The sequence below is a fragment of the Fistularia commersonii genome, chromosome 30 (assembly GCF_037954325.1).
Source record: "Fistularia commersonii isolate RoL2024-O1a breed Wild chromosome 30, RoL_Fcom_v1.0, whole genome shotgun sequence".
Classification (NCBI taxonomy): Eukaryota; Metazoa; Chordata; class Actinopteri; order Syngnathiformes; family Fistulariidae; genus Fistularia; species Fistularia commersonii.
In genome coordinates, this window is record NC_141313.1 from 5,152,237 (window position 1) to 5,171,249 (window position 19,013).

The window sequence follows — 19,013 nt, forward strand, 5'->3', positions numbered from 1 at the left end:
CAACAGTTCTAACATCTTTCATATTAATATTTTCATTTTATGCTACTACTCATACTGTTACTACTCATATTTTATATAATAATCAACACATCACTATTTCTACATTTAGATTTTAATTCGTGGAGCAAACATTAACATATACTTGAAACTGCAATTTCATGGCAACGAACGAACTAACAAATTATCTCTTTACCACAACATGAAAATAACAATACCAGCAGAAGATCCAGAAGAAATTGTAGAAGTAAGATGTAGCGGAAGATGGGTAGAAGTAATTGTAATTCATTCTTAATTTCCCCCCAAATCTTAAAGGGCACACAACTTTTACTTGTTAACTTGAGCAAATTCCACAAAGCACAACTTCATGTGTGATTTTTATCTATCTGTTTTTGTCAGAAAAGTGAGAACCCCCGACTATTGTGACATCTTTTATCACGATTTCTTGAAGAAGAAAAAATGTTTTATTGTGAAATGTTACCATTTCTAACCGGAAGTATATGTCTAATTTACGTACTTGATCGATTTCGGGGACGTTCCCTGGTTGTCCTGCGAACTTTTTCATCAACATTTCACTAACTACGACAGACTGACAGATGGAGTCAGCTGCACAAGTTTATCTCATCTGGGGTAAAATAGCGGGGAGGAATTAAGAGGTAAGCGTGAAAGAGAGAGACGATCACCGAAACAATTTATCATCGTTTGGATAAGATCGGGCATCGTACAGAAAACAATTCCTTCCCTGCGAGATTTCGAGAAGCTAGCAGTTCTAAGCTGTGTGTGCTAGCTTGCATATTCTCCCAATTACATTTGTAGATCGATTGACACCCAGATCTTCTGGCTCTTAAAGTCACATAACCCCACATTTCAATTTAAATGTAACACATTCGATTATATTTCAAGTGCTTGAGCAAATACTTAAGCTGTGCTTCTCAGCAACTCTAGGTGATTAAAGTTAGGCACTGGCTTCTCCTAGCCAGATTTGCTAGCTCGCAGGCTGACCCTGGTTAGCCAAAAGGAAAGTGTAAACAAATGTTTTTCCTTTCGGTACTGCCGCGTCTGTGGTGGGATCGTCGTCCCTCCGTGTTTCCGTGAGTTTGCTGAGGAACATATCTTGACGGTCGATCTGTAAATCTCTGATAACATGTTACGTCGACCTATCAAAAACCGTATTTAACTTTGTGGGCATTCAAATGCCAGGGCTCCCTAAGCGCTCACTAATATCAGCCTCAAAGGCTATTTTTTTACTTTTTTAGTTATATTCAAAGTCATGTCAGCTGAATTTTATTTTAATTTATTTATTGGCAGGCATAAACTTGTAAAGATTTGGAACATGGCTTTTATTTGTGAAATTCTTGTTTTTTATTTCAGTATTAAGAACTGCTTATCAGTTTTGGACTGTTGTTTGACTAAAAATAATATTTTGAGGGAGCTGCCGTGTCCCGATTGGCCACAATATCCTGATGAATATCCTGATATCCTGATTTTATTATCAGGAAGTAATACTTTTAAGATAAACTTAATTCATATTTATTTTGTTAACCAGGTTCTTGTCACTGAAAACCCTGTAAAACATACATTTGTTTGTTGTCGTCATTTGATTTCGTTGTGAAATGTTTACCCTGAGATAAAAGAAATAGCAGGCTATGGTCTTTAATTTACTCTGTGTTTATAGCTAGCATGCTAAATTAATTCATACCATCCTCTCTGGAGCTTTCAGACACTTAGAGATAGTGCTGTGCCTTCCCTTAATAGCCTGTTACTGTTTAACTCAGACAATCTTAGTCTATGATAAGCTGAATGTTTTTTCTTTGTGGTCTGGGTCAAACAAAACATTTTATTTCTGTTTTTAATAATAAGTTCTACAAAAATGCACAAACTTTTTTTTTTGTTTAGTTTTATCATTTGATTTGATCACACATTTGCTCTCCTCCAAATGGTCTCTTATGTACAAGCTCAGAGATTTGGGTTTGATGAATGAGTTAGCAAGCATTTGTGCACAAGATACAGAAAGAGAACAGCTTTATGTAATATCTTACTCTACATGTACATTTTCCGGTTTCAACTGTAAAACTAGTTGGATTCTGTTTTAGATTTATTTAAAGATAAATGTCAACATTGCATGGAAAAATACGGACTCAATATTCTAACTGCATAGCATCTGTCATTATGGGAGAAAATATTAAACATTTTGATCAAACTGACTGTCACAACGTGAGTCAAGTTAGACTGCTTTGGAGCATCTTGACAGCTGAGCTCATTTCTCACACAACTCTGTGAGTTTTCCAGCATTCCAGTGTGTCCTCCAACCTTATGGCATAGAACGGATAACCATGTCTCCCCAAAACAACCTCCCATCTGCTTCTACATCCCCCGCTGTTAAGGGTGAAAAGCTCTGAGCTGAAAAGGCAGGCCGCAAGTCGACTTCCTCGGTTTTCTGTAACCAGACGATTCATGAGGATAATAGCCGATCACTTAAGGACTCATGTTCACTCATGTTAACCCTCTGGGTCGGAGAAATTTGGCCAGGTGGTCATAGTGATGATGTTCTGTCATTTCAGTACGGGTCATTTCTTGTTCTATCACTGTGTTAAAAAAATCAGGGAATATAAGGAGAACTGTGCAAGGGTTACCGCAGAAATTTGAGAAAGTAATACAGGAGATGCTGTGTATTAGTTAGACATCTATCTTTTTCCCTTTTGTATGTCAGGTATCCCAGTAATACTTCTGTGATAATGAACAAAGGCTGCATATGTTTTGGTGTATGTCAACTCTTTTGAAGGAAATTGAACCTCATCTGCTGTGTTTCAGCTGATTGCCATCAGACACTCTGTGGCATCTGCATTAAACCTGCCTGGTTTATTTCAATTTTTCTGTTTGTCAAACCAGCCAAGGGTGTGAATCTGTTCTTGGACATGCATGGATCTAGTTCCATCTGTGCCTTTTGGGTTTGCCAAAGGGTAATAGACGCTAGATATACAATTAAAAAGAATAAAATTGGGATGCCAAAATAGGTCACCAAAAATACTTGTATGATTTTTGCTATCACACCTCAAATTTGTATTTTTGAATAGCCATGCACTTCACCAAAATGAATTGCTCTGTTCTGAGACATGTGAACCACTCTGAAACATTGCTGCAGATTCAAACTTATCTGTTTATGACTTTTATGTCCTCTATATATGAGCCAAACAACGTTTACAGCTGCATTCTGCTTACAATGTAACAACTTGATATCAGTCAGAACAATGCCATAAATGATTATACATTCTTGTCGGCTGGTATAGCACAATTCCAGTTAACAAGGCAAGAAGGAAACTGGTTATCAGTTTCCTATTTCGATTGCCAATGTCCCGTCAGCATAAGTTTTAATAATCTATCCATTCATATTTTTCAAAAACAAAGTTCGTAATGCTTTTCCCCCGAGATTTATTATATTTTAGAACAATGAAAGGCCATTTTCTTCATGAGGACCAGGTGATGTGGTTCAATCTGTTTTTCGATTGACTTGCTGGCAGACAGGATTCCGTGAGACGGAGCGTGACTGGATATCCACAAGAGGAGCTGGGTAGTGAAAAAAGCAGCAAAAAGAGGCAGTGGGGGTTTCTTGCAAAAAAGAGCACGAGAAGCAGCTTAACCTCTCTGTCTTTAGACGACAAACTCAGTGGCAGTTCAACCAAGGTTTTTTTCTGTCATTCAGGTTGATGGTAATTGTCTAGGGCACTTTCCAGCTTCAATGGAAGCAATTGGTAGTTTTATTTACAGCAAAGAAATCTCTGATACACCAACACTATCAGACAAGCTGTTTGGTTCTTTGCTTTATGGTCCTTGTCAGGGGTCTAATGTGGAAAATGTGATTTTAAAAGGAAAAAAAGGGCATATATGTTTGGTGTTTTAAGAGTATCAGTTTGTAGGGAAGCAATATTTTAACCTGATCATTGCATCTGTGGTATTACGTCAATGACATTGTCATTCAAATAGTAATTGCCTCAGCATTGTGTTCGGTCTCTAGTGGAAAAGTACCTTGTAGCGCTCCACGTTAATCAGTCTGTCTAGTAAATTGTTTTTCGAGCAACCAAAGAGGCATTCACTCTGTTACCTCCTGTTCCCACTCCGTTTAACACTAGACATTGTTATTATGCTGTGGTAGTAGATAATAGGCCAAATAGAGGTTCATTAAGCTTCATGTTATTTCTATATCCAGCTGACAGAAAGTTGGCCTGCACCTGAAGAAACTAACAATAGCTTTCCCCGTGTTAATTTACTGTCGAGAAAAGTCTAGGGCTGGAAACAGAAGTGACAACACAAAAGGTACAAGGATGCTTTCAGTTAATGTTCTTATAATCCACCAACTAAAAACAAACACAAAATGTTTCAACTTTGTTTTTTTTTTTCCTCACCCTGCACCCCCCCACCTCCACCCACCCCTCATGTGCCGTACATTTGACCTCATTGTCATAATCAGGAAGTCTAACCTCTGACTGGAATGTCCCTGGAAATTGGTGTACGTGACGAGGGCTTTGTAGTGAAATATTTTGGGCTACATTTGTCAGTGTTGGTGGATCTAAGTACTTTGATTGCATGTCGACTAAACCCAGGGGCCATGATGAGTCATTTCATTGGTGTGCTGATATATTTTGATCCCAAGTGACTTCAGATAATGATACTAATTCACTCAATTGTGGTAGTCTTTACATTTTCCAGGCACTTATTTGTTTCAATGGTGATGACAGTAGTTATTGTTGACCAGGTTTATTTAAGAGACCACTCCTCTGTTTACTTTGAAAACATAAGCACTGTGTAATGATACCGGTATATCGGAAAATGCTCTCGGGAACACAAAGTACCTCACACCTCTGTGATTTTTTTTTTTTTTTTTTCCAGACAAAGCATACTAATATGAATCCGCTGAGCATGCTGACATTTTTGCCACCACCTGTAATCTTCAATACTTAACCATAGTTTTGCTCAATGTCAATGCACACTTTCAGAAACGAGCAAGAAAAAATTTCCACCTTATTTTTGGGTTGTTGCATTCGAATAGCCGAGGTGTTACTATTGATTTTTCTTTCAGGGCCACTAATGAATCAGCCCTGATTGACCTTTTTTTGTTTGTTTTTCTTCTACTTTTGCACTTAATTAAATTTAAAATTCTAAAAAAATTAAAAAAAAACAAATCATCAGTAACCCTGCCGTGATGTTACTGTGAAAGAAGCCACTGGTCAGAATCAAACTCAGTCATGACGTATCATCATCTGATGCAAACACAATGATTTTGTCAAAGCGCTGACACAAGGGTTGTTTTAAAACCCCAGGCTTCCTGCCGAGGAGGTTACAGACTCTACAACACTTTTTCCCAGGGAACTCAATGTGCATGTGACAGCACATGAGTTATAGAACATGAGTACATGGATGTGTATTTAAACAAACACACACACACACACACACACACACACACACACACACACACACACACACACACACACACACACACACACACACACACACACACACACACACACACACACACACACCCTGTAAAAACTAGAGGCAGGATTTTCCAATTGATTTTCATCTTAAGATTTACCAAACGAGTTCATAGCCTTGTTGAGACTTGACCCGTATTCTCATGAATCTTTGTCCAAGCACAAGAGTAGGTCTGTAATTTCAAAGTAACACATATATTTAAGAACCAACTAAACCTCCTGTCCACCCGCAAATGTTCAGATTTCTGTCTTTGTGGATAATCATAAAACTATGCTAACATCAGAATGAATGATCATTCTATTTCTACACCCTGTTGTCAAAGGTAAACAATATGGATCTCATATACATGTCAGAGATTTTGCATTAAGATCCAGTAAAGTTTTCAACTTAATACTCCAGGACCAGGAAGTTACATTGTTTTTTTTTGTACTGAATGAGTTTGCCTTGTCAGACATGTGGAAGCAAAATTTTTATCATTCAATTATGTCTCTTCCATTGGTAAAACCCGGTCAACATAAAGAGCTTGATTGTATACCATCAGCCAATCAGGATGATTTTCTCAGAATCAATTATAACACATTCTAAATCTTTTGTAACACTGCAGTACAAGCCGTGTTAATAGAACACACACACATAGCCAGCATAAACACAGTTTAGTGCACACAAAATATAATTCTAAAGGCTCAGAAAAGAGGCACATTTCCAACTCAGTGGTCCTGTGCTTTGGATCAGGGTCAAAGTCTGTTGGGCCCCCAGTGGCCAAATTCTTCTTGCAGAATGAATTTAAGAATGTGATCTGAGCAACACTTGAAGATAATCTTCTCTGGAAGTGGATTGGTGTCATTGTTCACAGTGTTCATTGCACATTTATATGGGCTGTATATTTATTTCCGGGTTTGGCATTCAACATCTAGCCCTTGATAGATGCATGAGAGGACTCAAGTTTTGCTCAAAAATGACACGCCGTTCTTAAATTGTTCACATTTTGTAAAATAGATGCATAGAGGCACTAGAGCCATGGTGCAGCTCCTCTGAAAGCACACTGGAACAGCTGCGTCTGCATCAGAGACTGTCAAAACTCACTATTTTTTGTCTTGTTACATAGCCAAGGAAAAGTGATCTTCTTTTCTACAAGTGCATTTAAATATGTTCACTTTCTGAGCATTGGCCTGAAGCCGCAGCACACGAACCGGATACTATTCTCATCTGTGGTTTAGCACCTGATTCTGTTTGTGTTTTGCTTTTGCTTTTTCCCCTCTCAGGTTTTGTCATTCATCGGATGCTGTCAGAAGTCACATTTATGCCAAAGACAGATAACACCGCCACCCTATGGACCATTTAAATCTTTTTCTAGACGCAATGTCCTAGTGCCAAGCAATCTATCTCTTCACACCAACCTCTCTTTTCCTGGAGCCCGAGCCTAACTCCTCGTCTTCTCGAACGCCACCCTCCCGATCCCTCATCAACCCTCCCGATGAGGTGATTTCCAGCTGCAGACCCCAGCGTGCCCCTCCTGGCGTGATGAGCACCCTGCACCAGCAGCATCATGGAAGCACTGGTTCAGAGCGAGACCTTAACTCGGCCGCTTCGTCCGTCAGTCTTCCATCTATCCGAAAGACTCCAAAGAAGCGACGCTTGTCCCTTCACTCGCTTTTCGGTCGACGGCGGAGGCCAGACCGTGACCCCAAGCGCAAGTCCAGACCCGCGCAGAGTGTGGCAGGAGTAGACGGTATCATCAGTACCGAGAATGTCCTGCCAGAGACCATGCTCGATAAAACCTCTGCCCACTCTGCGATGGGTGTGCCCTCGACTTCCTCTGTGTCTGGGTCTTCATCCGAGTTGCTGGATTGCCCGCTGTGTTTGCTGCGTCACACGCGTGAGCGCTTCCCTGACATCATGACTTGCCACCACCGCTCTTGTGCAGATTGCCTGCGACAGTACCTGCGCATCGAGATTTCAGAATCTCGAGTCAACATCAGCTGCCCCGAGTGCTCCGAGCGCCTCAACCCCCACGACATCAGAATGATCCTCGGAGACCGAGCCCTCATGGAGAAGTATGAGGAGTTCATGCTCAGGAGGTGGCTGGTGGCTGAACCTGACTGCCGCTGGTGCCCTGCCCCAGACTGTGGGTAAGAATTATAGCTGAGCCATTTTAAAGGATAATTTGTGCACAGTCTGGGCAGTATAATCATAATTTTACACCAACAACTGTCTGGTGACGAATTTTAGATATCGTGACCTCGAATAACTCTGTCGAGTATGACAAAAGAAATCTCCTAGAAATCTCATAAAATTATAAACGAATTAGCTGAAATTTTCAAGACATTATACAAAATATGTTAGTTCCCTAAAATTCTGAAAATCTCATTTGCTGAAATCAGAATAGGACCAGGTAGGTATTGGACACTCAACAGTTTTAAAAATATTCGAATTATTTAGATTATATAATTTTTCAGCTCAGACCCATATTCCTGAGTGTCTTTTTAATTTAGATATTTATAAAATGTACTTGAGGCTCCTTATCACGATATAGACATTGAAAAGCTGGTTGCTGAAAAACATGATTTTAAGTTTTTCAGGCTTACTTTGTGAATAACAACAGGGGTAGTGAAACAGTTTCAAAGCTTCAGGCTTCTGTAATCGGTTCCAAGTCGAATACAGCATCTAATGTTTCACAGTCTGCTTCAACCACTCCTTGTTCCAAAGATATGTATGATGCTGTGCTAGAGGTACTTCACAAATCCCAAAATAACAATTACTTCAAGCCTATGAAGTTTTCTCCAGCCTCTGCATTGATGTCTGAGTTATAAATACCTTGAAAAACATTTATTCTGTCAGCCTTGTCCTCCATAAAAGATGTGAGCAAGTGGATGAAGGCTTTTGTCAGGAGAATTTTTTAAACCAAGGAATATTATGTTCAGTTATCCAAATTCCCCCGTAAATTTCAAGTATACAGTGATATTATTAAGCCCTAGTATAAAATACAGGAGGTATATGCTCATCTTGTTTAGTGCTGTCTTCATGGTGAACAAATTCCATCTTCTTCACATGGAGGCGAGAGTTCAGTTGAGGATCAGGTCAGAATGTTGTTCTGGACCCAACAGTTTGCTCACAGGGGCCTGAGGTGAAGTGAACATTCAGCCCTGATTTTCCTGCCCATCAGATCACCCTGCTCCACCTGTTCAGTACATATTTAGGCAATGGGAGACCAGCATGCACAAAGTAGCTCATGCACTCTTGAAACAGCTGCAGACACCATGGTTTTAGTCCCTTGATACATCTCACAACATGAGGATTATTCTTTAGATTTGGCACCTTGGGACCAGATAATAGTCCCAGCCCTGCGTTCGATGCATAACAATAATCCTTTGAGCAGAATACTACAAGTTTAATATGAAATGATCTATAAAGATGAATGATAAAATTGTGTTCACCCACAGTGAAGGATACAGTGACTTACCAGAAAATATCTTTGGCCACTGTTAATGAATATACATTTGAATTATGGCTGACATTCAGACAAACAGGTAATTGATCTTAAGAAATATATTTTACATTCAGATTGCCCACACTGATAAAAAATAAGATTAGATTTGATTCAACTTTATTTTCATCACACTGTATGAGTACATGGCAACGAAATGTAGTTAAGTATCTAACCAGAAGTGCAAAAAAGCAGCACAACCCTTTTCAGCAAAAAAAAGAAGGAATGTTTAACCATTGTAGTGTAAATTATTATTATTATTATTATTTTATGACAATTGAATTTGATCATATACACATGAACTTCATCTGTACTGGTTGGCCATGGGGTAACTACAGAACTTAGAGGTGCAGTTTCTGGACAGGAGCTGCAGGACTGTTTTCAATGAAGCACTCCGTGTATTCATTGAAAAGTGGCACAGTTCCACATGCACATTGCACGCATTCCCTTCAGTCATCGTCGTTAGTTTAATCATTAATCTAGTTTTGAGTGATCGCTGAATTCAGGAAAGGGTTTCTTCTTCACAAGCTCTTGGCTTTGTTGCACCAATACTGCTGACCCTGTCCTCTGGAAGAATGGCTCTTTCATTGGGTAGTTTCAGCTCTGGCTCACTGTCACTCTCTCCACGGCTTAATGGACGCCCCTCATTGTTGTAGAATCACACTCTGGATGAGTTGGCTGGAAAGTTTGCCAGCATTTTCTTTTAGCTCAAAGATTTGTTCACTGGACATTATGTTTTATGAACATTTTTCAGATTTCCCCTTTCACTGTAAGACCAACATTTGATCAGTATGCAAAGGAATGATTCTGGGAAAATATTATTATAATACAGGGTCCATTTGTAGGTACTCATATCCTTTGTCTTACTGATGTGTTAGCGGAGACTGTCTGGAAACTGTCTAGACGGATGGTTAGTGTGCATAAGTTTTCCATGAACTTTATGGCCAATGTAGAGTTATTAGACTTACAAGTGAAGAATTTAATGGTGGTACTTGCAAAGGAAGGAGTTTTATGACAAGGGCTGCAGCCACTAATGGATGAAAATCCTGTGTGTGTGTAAGTTATGAAGAACCCACATATCTTGCAATTATTCAATCTAATTTTTGGTACAAAACATGCTGTTTAAGAAAGACCACTATAATATTTTCACCGCAACTTTGATTTTCAGATCCGATCAGGATCAATATAAAGGAACTACCAAGCCGCTATGGCTAGCAAGAGCCACATCTTAAATATAGAACCTTTTTTTCCTCAATATGAATAGGTAGTACTTGATTTAATCAGCCAATTGCTCCGTTATTTTGACAATCGGTCAATCAGTCATGTTTTAAGAAACAATAAAAAAATCTTTAATTACGATTCTTCTGACATGAAAAAAATAATATTTTCCTGTTGCTTTACCTTTATGTGACAATACTAAATTAAGGGGAAAAAAAACATTTAATCTGAGTAATTGTCAGCAGAAATCCTGTCAAATACTTAACTTTTTCATTTAGAAACCTATAATATACCTCATCTTCATACCCTGTCTAGCAGCAGCTAGAATAATTGGCATATTCACCAACCTTTTCCATGAGCTTAGTCCATTTTTCTTAAACCCCAAACTGTTCTCAGTACATTAAAAACAGACTGAGGAATTTTTATCTTTCAATAAATTCTAAATCAACTATTATTGGATGCAGGTGTTGGTGAATAAAGCAGCAAAGAGAGCAAGAGAGAAGGACACAGCCAGAGATAGTTTTGCAAGAATAACGACAAAAACCAAATGATTGCTCAGTATTATGAAAGCATGCGCTCTGCTCAGCACAACTTCGACAACTTTGCACTTTTGTCACAGACGCGCTCTTGCCTGTCTGGTGTCAGCTGATGTTACCATGTCTATTGGATTAAATACTCATAAAGTTAGCAGTTGTATACCCAAAAGCCATGACATGAAGATCATCTGATGCCACTATATCTTCTTATATCAGCTTAAGGCCACACAGTGAGCCGCAAACTCTCATACTGATAATTCAGTCATTATGCTTTAATGGATTTCCACTCAGCGATGTCAGCCACAGCGTTTATTTATGATTATGGTTGTTTCTATCATAACAATAATATTAGAGGGTTTTATTTCTTCAGCAGTTTGTCTTCCATATATATCTGTATCTCCACTAATTATAAGGTCAAGGACTACTTTTGAATATGGACAAAACTTTCTCATTTAAAACAGATAGAGGTCTCTGAGTCACCAGCTCAAAATATTTTTTCTACCATTCAGCAGCCTTTACAAACATCTCCCCTTGAGAATAATAAGAAGCAATAAGTGCAACCACATGTAGTGACGGCTAAAGTGAATTCGTCTGGTAGAAAAACTTTGAAATTAGTTTTGAAGATTTTCTTTTCTTTAATGCCCTTCAAATTAATGATGCAATGGGTGCTCATGAGGAAATCGTTCACATGCACTCTTGCCCAACTTGTATCAACAGAGTGGTTGAAACAGAACTGATGGGAGGAATTATGAGTGACCTGTTTCTTCCTTTGCTTAGGTTGCAAACGCTTTTCTTCGCAGTTCAATATATTCCAAATAATTAGTATGTGAAATTTGATGTTGCTCATCACATTCATATCTGGGACACCTCATACATACTGACCTCTAGTGTTGTGCTGTGCAACTACATTCCTGCGTCCCTGTTAATGAACACTCACTGCCGTGACTTTTTTTTTGTTTTAATTTATTTTCTTTTTCCAGTTATGCTGTCATTGCATTCGGGTGTGCCAGCTGCCCTAAAATCACATGTGGCCGAGAAGGCTGTGGGACCGAGTTCTGCTACCATTGCAAACAGCTGTGGCATCCCAACCAGACGTGCGACACAGCGCGCCAACAAAGGGCCCAAAACTTTCGGCTGAGGAGTTTCAGGACGTCCTCCCTGAGTTACAGTCAGGAGAGCGGAGCTGCAGGTAACATAGAATTAAGCACCAAACCCTTTTTTGTATGTATACACTAATCATATGTGGCCGCAGTGCTCTGTGCTTTTAAAACACACAGTGCATTTCAAAATCTATTCTTTCGTTCTACTCATGGTGTTTTGCACATACAAATAATACTCAACAAGCAAAATTAAAGGCTTGTGTTTTCTCTTGCTTTTCCTCATTCAACTTTAAATAGGTGATGACATCAAGCCATGCCCTCGCTGTGCTGCCTACATCATTAAAATGAATGATGGGAGCTGTAATCACATGACTTGTGCTGTCTGTGGCTGTGAGTTTTGCTGGCTCTGCATGAAGGAGATCTCTGACCTGCACTACTTAAGGTAAATTGTGGGTTAGATTTTTTTATTTTATTTTTTTTTAATGATGTTTTATTTTTTACCTGAAAATATCAATTTTAAAACCATGGGATTATGTCCTCCAAACTGGTTGTTGGATTAAATAGATTTATCTTATATTCGTATTTATGATTTTTTTTTTTTTTTTCCAGACATTTTTGAGTCTTGCATCTCCCAGTGGTACAAATAAACACACAGGCCAAAATGTCTCCCTATTTCTATGATACCCATTTTCTCTTCTCGCCCACCTGCAGTCCCTCAGGCTGTACCTTCTGGGGGAAGAAGCCCTGGAGCAGAAAGAAGAAGATTCTCTGGCAGCTCGGCACATTAGTGGGCGCGCCAGTGGGGATCGCCCTCATTGCTGGCATCGCCATCCCTGCCATGATTATTGGCATCCCGGTCTATGTGGGCAGAAAGGTGAAGGATTTCAGCAGGCAGCTTCGATGAAAGATAGAATGCAACAGCAGCAAACTCAAAAGGGCATCTGAAGTCTGCAAATAATAATAGAATTTGTTGGGTGGGGCTTGACGCTATGCCTCAGAACTATTATCAAGATTATATCAAGTGTTATATATCAAGCTAGGATTTTTCATTAATGATAGATTTATTGTTTTATTTCCTGAAAATTTAACAATATGCTTGCCATTTTATTTTTATTTATATTTCGCATTCTGTCGAGTCAACACAGACTAATTCCCCATCAAGTTATACTTTTAGGGTACAGTGCATGGTAATGAACTTTTGCATTAAGGAAAGTATAAATTAAGTAGGTTTGAGTTGGTTAGAAGCTCTATTTGGTATTTTTTCTTCTTTTTCTTCAATCACAGCTCCTGTTGGAATGAACGTTCATTAGTCTGTACACGAACTTCCGATCTCTAGACTTTAAAGCTTGTGCTCAGGCTAAAAGTAGTGGTTCGACATCTAGTGTGAATAACTGGAAAACTCTTGTTTATTTGATAGTATATCAGGTATTTTGTAAAAACTCTTGCTAAATGTGAGCCACCTCACGAGTGTGAAATCACAGACAGGCATTTGTAGGGACAGCCGACAGAGTCAGGATGAGTTGAACCTCATTTATTTGCCTGGCAACCCCCTTAATTTGTTCAAATGGTGAAGCCCTTCTTGCTGTAAGGCCTGTTTCATTGGTTACTGTTGCCATGGAGATATTATTATTAGACTATTCACTTCTGATTACTACAGAGGGTTTCGCAGCTCAATAAAGGGAATTTGGGGACGTTCTCAGGTGAAATTATAGAAAGACTCATAACAATAAAATCTTATTAAACATATCCATATTATTAACATTGACATAATTCCCTGTTTTAATTTATTTTTAAGCTTACTGTAACATTTTGCTGAATATTTTCCTTAGATCCATAATCGCTATGAGGGCAAGGACATCTCTAAGCACAAGAGGAACCTGGTTATAGCCGGCGGCGTGACGCTCTCTGTCATTGTGTCGCCTGTGGTCGCAGCAGTGACTGTTGGTAAGAAGGAAAGCCTTTTTCTGTTACCTCTCCTGTTGCTCCTCCACCATCTGTCTTCGTGCAAAATCTCTAAATATTTAATCGACTCAGTGAGTCAGTAGAACAAACCAAGTACCAAATAATCTGCATGCGGAGTTTAAAAGTGGCCCCCCAATTTATTTTTTTTGCTCTAAAGCCGTGTCCCTTCAAAGATCATTAGATGGCTCATTTCATTATTCGTCAACGTTTCATCCTGATTTATTTTCAGCTTCTTTTTTTTTTTTTTCAGGTATTGGAGTTCCCATCATGCTGGCATATGTTTACGGCGTTGTCCCCATCTCACTGTGCCGGAGCGGTGGCTGCGGAGTATCCGCCGGCAATGGCAAAGGCGTGCGAATTGAGTTTGATGATGAAAATGATAACATAGGTAGCGGGGCTGCTGCCACAGGTAAGAATCCCCGCCTAAACATAAAAGACTTATTTATCATTGAACAAAATATAGAATCATCTCATTTCAATTCAGAAATAAAAAGGAGCCACAAGCAAAATAATACATATCACAATATCTGCTGAAGAATATGAAATACAGGGCACATTTTAATTGAGTTAATATAATTGCAAAACTTCAGCTATGTAAGGCTTCAAGTTTTGCAATTATATTAATTTGGGATTTGAAAAACTATTTTCTTTTACTGCTGCTGTTTGTGATGTGTTAAGTTGTCAATGAGAAACCAAGATAGATTTTTTATTACCCCCAACAATCCTTCATGTCTTCCAAGTTTTCCTGTTGTCTACTTACAAGTTAAACTTCTATGTAAATGAAAGAAATTATAGCTGTTTTCTTAATTTTTTTTTTTTTTTTTTTATCGCTCAGACACGACCTCAGTGGCAGAGACACGCCTCAATAACCCCAGCCTGGGAGACGGAGCGAGCGTGGGCGGCCTGACTGGACTGAGCCTCAGTGTCAGCGGCAGCCACATGGAGCGCTGTGGCGTGAGCTCCACCCAACGTGACAACATGAGCGACAATGCCAGCACCACGGCCCTGGCGGGTACCAGCATCACCGGCAGCCTGTCTGGCAGCTGCTACAACAGGTAAATGGACCGAGGTTGCTGTGATCTGCATGAAGCTAGTCATTGCAATTTTTTTTATATCAAAACGTGCCTGTTTCATGCAACTCATACATTTGCATTCTTTGAATCACAAACTGCTGATTTATCGTGACGAGCAAGAAAGCAAAATCTTGCAGCTCATCTGGTGTTACTTCTGTTCATTGTCCCAGGATGGAAGTGCAAGCAGATGTCCAGAAGGAGCAGTGCAGCCTCAGCGGAGAATCAGCCACTGTCAGTCTAGGGACAATCAGCGATAATGCCAGCACAAAGGCCATGGCGGGATCCATTGTCAGTGCCTACATGCCACTGGAAAGGTCAGCAGACACAGCACGCTGAACCTAGTTGTCGCAACACCACCATGCTTCTGTTTTTATAAAAGGAAGTTTTGATGAAACTGAGTTCCCTCTGTTTAAAGGGGCTTTATAGGATTTTTTTGGGAGATGGTCTCCATAGTATTCAGGACCAGGTTCAAACTATAGTTTGTCTTGATGAGTCTACATTTGGTCTTTTACTTGATTTAAAAATAAGTATTTGAGAGGGAAAATGTTAAGGCATCATTGAAAACAAGTAATCATGACTATATACTAAAGAAAACAGGAAATTTGATTTTGTTCTTTATTTTTTATTTTTGGGGAAAAAAATTGCTTTCAATTCCTGTGGCCTGTAATTTCAAAAGAGAATGTGTATAGACAATAATCACAGACATGATATTTTCAGATACTTCTACTTTTAATTGAAAACTTTTCTTTCATAATTCATTTGAAAATTGCCTGTTTCCCTGATAGGTATTTTTTTTAGTTACAAGAGGGGTTTGTTCCAATTACCCTCACTGAGAGACATTCATTGTACTATATCAAGAGATACTGTTAGAATCTTAGGATGAAGATATAAGTATCGTTGTCTAATTTTATAATGGCAGACGGACTCAGATTCTCTCCTTGAAGATGATGAAGATGTGATTTCTTGTTTGTGTTACAGAGACAGCAGTCTGGAAGTGCAGGCAGACGTAGAGTGCAAGCAGGAAAAGGTGCGGCACTGCAGTGCCAGCAGCAGCCTGGATGAAGCCAGTTGCAGCAGCAGCACCGCGGGCCTTAAAGGTGCGAGCGCTGGCACTTGTCCTTGCTGCGCACAGCATGATAACCACTGCTGCCCCTCATCCCCTTGGTCAAAGGAACCTTCTACCTCAGCAGGCAAGAAGAGCAAAGGTAAGCTCTGGAAAAGAGGCAGCAGCAAAGGAGAAGGTAAAACGACAGGAGGGGAGTCGGACACTCAGCTCCTTGAGCAGCACAGCGCCAACTCCTCTGAGTTTGACTCGCCGTCCCTGAGCGGCAGTTTGCCTTCGGTGGCCGACTCACACTGTAGCCACTTCTCCTCTGAGCTCAGCTGCTCAGACCCCGAGACCGCGAGACCGGCTCAACCCTCCTGCTCGGGTCCAATAGACTCCCTCCCTCATCCCACGGCCTCATTCAGTGAGCTCATGGTCACCCCTATGCCCGAGGTGGAGCACGACCGCCTTGAGCATCACCTGTCTCAGAGTAGCCACACAGCCTTCACCACCTGCCTGCTGTCGTCATCCCCACCGACTTCACCTCAAGAGGAAGGCATCGGTGTGTTTCTCTACATCGCAGAGGAGGGCGGAGTTTGTGTCGCGGACACTCAGCCACGGGAGGCCGAAAACATGAAAGAAAGCACAGACGGCGCCACCGTACAGCCTGTGAGCGCAGCGAGGAAGAGCTGCATACAGACAGATATCTAGAGGATTTTTGAATTACAGCTATGTGGATGTATGAGTAGCAATGTAAAAAAAAAAAAAAAAACAACCTAGATGAGGTTTCAGTGTCACCAGTGGTTTTGACCACCAAACAAAACACTTTCTTTAAGCATTTTGTTTTGGCTTGGACACCAGATCCAAGACGAATCCAGCTCGTTCACTACACTAGACGGTGTCAGTGTCTCTCTGTCACCGCTGCTTGCACAAAATAGATTTATAACTTAGTGTCTTGACTCGTTTTGGGGAAGCTGGCGATCAGCATTCATTTCCAGCCTCACCACAAGTGTAATGTACTGCAGTGGCAAGTCTATTGTGTTAGAGGGGCAGGGCCGGAGATGGAGAGAGCTTGTGGACAAAGTGAAGTCGAAGCTGATCTGGCGATGAAACAAGCTAGCAGGAAGCTTCGGGCAGCTGAGGCTCAGACATGAGCGGTGGGGTTTTAAGCAGGTAGAACTGAACGAATGTGGACGGGTGTAACGCAGGGTTGTTGGCATGGAAACGTACTGCAGGCTAATCCGGCCGTTCAGCTGTTTACTTAGCACGAACCCACGTCAATTTATCAAGCCGTGTGATAAGAATGTAATATGTCTTGTCTTTTCAGTAATTAAATAAGCTGTTAGTATAAAGCCTATTTGCATCTGCTAACATCAGGACCTCATCAAGGATTTCCATCAATCAGTCAGGAGTTTATTAACACTGTGGTCTTCAGTCCGAACCTGGTAGGGACCAGCCCGCAGAGCAGCACATTTAAATGTCCCATAATAATCATATAAGAAAACAGGTTATTTTTTGCTTTTGTTTCAAACGGGACGTGTTTTTATTTTTGTCGTTTCTTGCTTATTTTTATTTTCCATTTTGGGAAAGTTGTTTTTAATGTCAAAGCCCTGTGTTGGGGTCCACTCTTTTCAATCATGGAGAAATTGTGTTGGGTGGAATTTGAACCTTGCACACTTGCTCCTTTTTAAATATCATTGGTATAATAGACATTATGAAACCATTGTGGGCAAGAGTCTGAGTAAATGGAAAATTTCCAGTTTACAAGCTCTGCAAACCTATCCTTATATGATCAAGGAAACCTATTTAGCCTTGGCTGGTGTGCAAATGTGAATATTTGAAACAAGAGGTTATTACTTGAAATGTAGCACAAAGAAAAAAATCAAAGCTTTAGATTTCAAATAAATAAATAAAGGAATAATGTAGCAACTCTTTTAATTCTCATTTCTGCGCATGGCCACTAAGAAGTCCAATGTCAAGCAAAAATATTTGCAATAAAAAAATTAAGCAGACAAGAGATGTAGACTGGAACTCTATGGTTCCACTCAGTCATCATCTCTGTAGTTTGATATTTAGCAGTGTATGTTTGTGTATGTGTTTCTCCCGGAGTTTGACCAAATTGAAATATTGATTTGGAGCTTTCTTCCTCAATCCTTATACGTGATTGGTGCAAATATTTTTATATTCGTTTGACTCTCAGTGCCTTTTTGAGAATGCTTTGTAATGTTTCACACTTCTTCATTCGAGATGTTTCCACATGTTAAATGTAGAATTCACAGGAGAAGGAAATATTTTTGTCTCTTAAAATTCAAAAAACCCTAAGAGACATGTTGTGACACCGAGCTAATGCTAACTCTAAGGCAGTCCGGCTATAATGAATAGTGAAGAACGTATTCACGCAAATAATTCCAATCACAGAAACTTGGAAATACTCCATATCAGTTGCATGGTTGACAAGGCCACCTTCTGTTGTGTTTCAAAAAACACAACTACAATGCTTGGCTTGCGGTTGTTTTAAGGAACAGTTAAAAAAAGCTCTTTCTATTTTGAGTAAGAGGAGTTGCTATTAAAATTTTACAGCAGTTGTTTAACCTGCTGTCCATTCACAGCTCCCAGATTTCCCCCGGTAGACATTTCCCTTAGGCAATAAGAATCTTTATCCAAAGCAACACAATGTGTTAGAGTAGCTTTAGAAAGTTGATTGTCAGCTGACAAGTGGGTTGTCATGGTAACTGATCAAAAGCAGTTTGATATACCTGCATCAAGATTACCCCTCACCCCTATTTGAAAATGCCGGTTTCTTTCCTGTGAGTTTTATATTATTTGTTATGCTATTTGAAAAAGTATATATTTACTAATTCATTACTTTGTAATGTGCAATTAAATGCATATGCTTCAACAATAAAATTGTCAATTAAGATTGTGTGTATATTTGTTTTCATATCAAGACCCTTTGATTCAGCAAATCACAAGAAACAATTTTCTTTCACTAATGCTTTTACAAATTAACAGCATATAGTACATTAATATTTTAAGCTTGATTTTGCTATAGTGCTCACATTACAAAATAAGGAATTTCATACAGCAATGGAGTCTTATCTGTGTACCAAA

The 19,013-nt window shown here is 39.7% G+C and overlaps 1 protein-coding gene across 1 annotated transcript; it reads left to right on the plus strand.

Annotated features, from left to right (window-relative positions):
• Positions 1–6,869: 6,869 nt before the first annotated feature.
• On the plus strand, positions 6,870–18,822 carry LOC147216189 (E3 ubiquitin-protein ligase RNF19A-like). Its single transcript, XM_086177965.1, has 9 exons — positions 6,870–7,613; positions 11,703–11,911; positions 12,120–12,264; positions 12,534–12,696; positions 13,652–13,766; positions 14,035–14,193; positions 14,620–14,839; positions 15,028–15,171; positions 15,836–18,822. Exons 1-9 carry the CDS (start codon positions 7,006–7,008, stop codon positions 16,611–16,613), a joined length of 2,541 nt encoding a protein of 846 aa, XP_086034091.1. The 5' UTR covers positions 6,870–7,005; the 3' UTR covers positions 16,614–18,822.
• Positions 18,823–19,013: the final 191 nt, after the last annotated feature.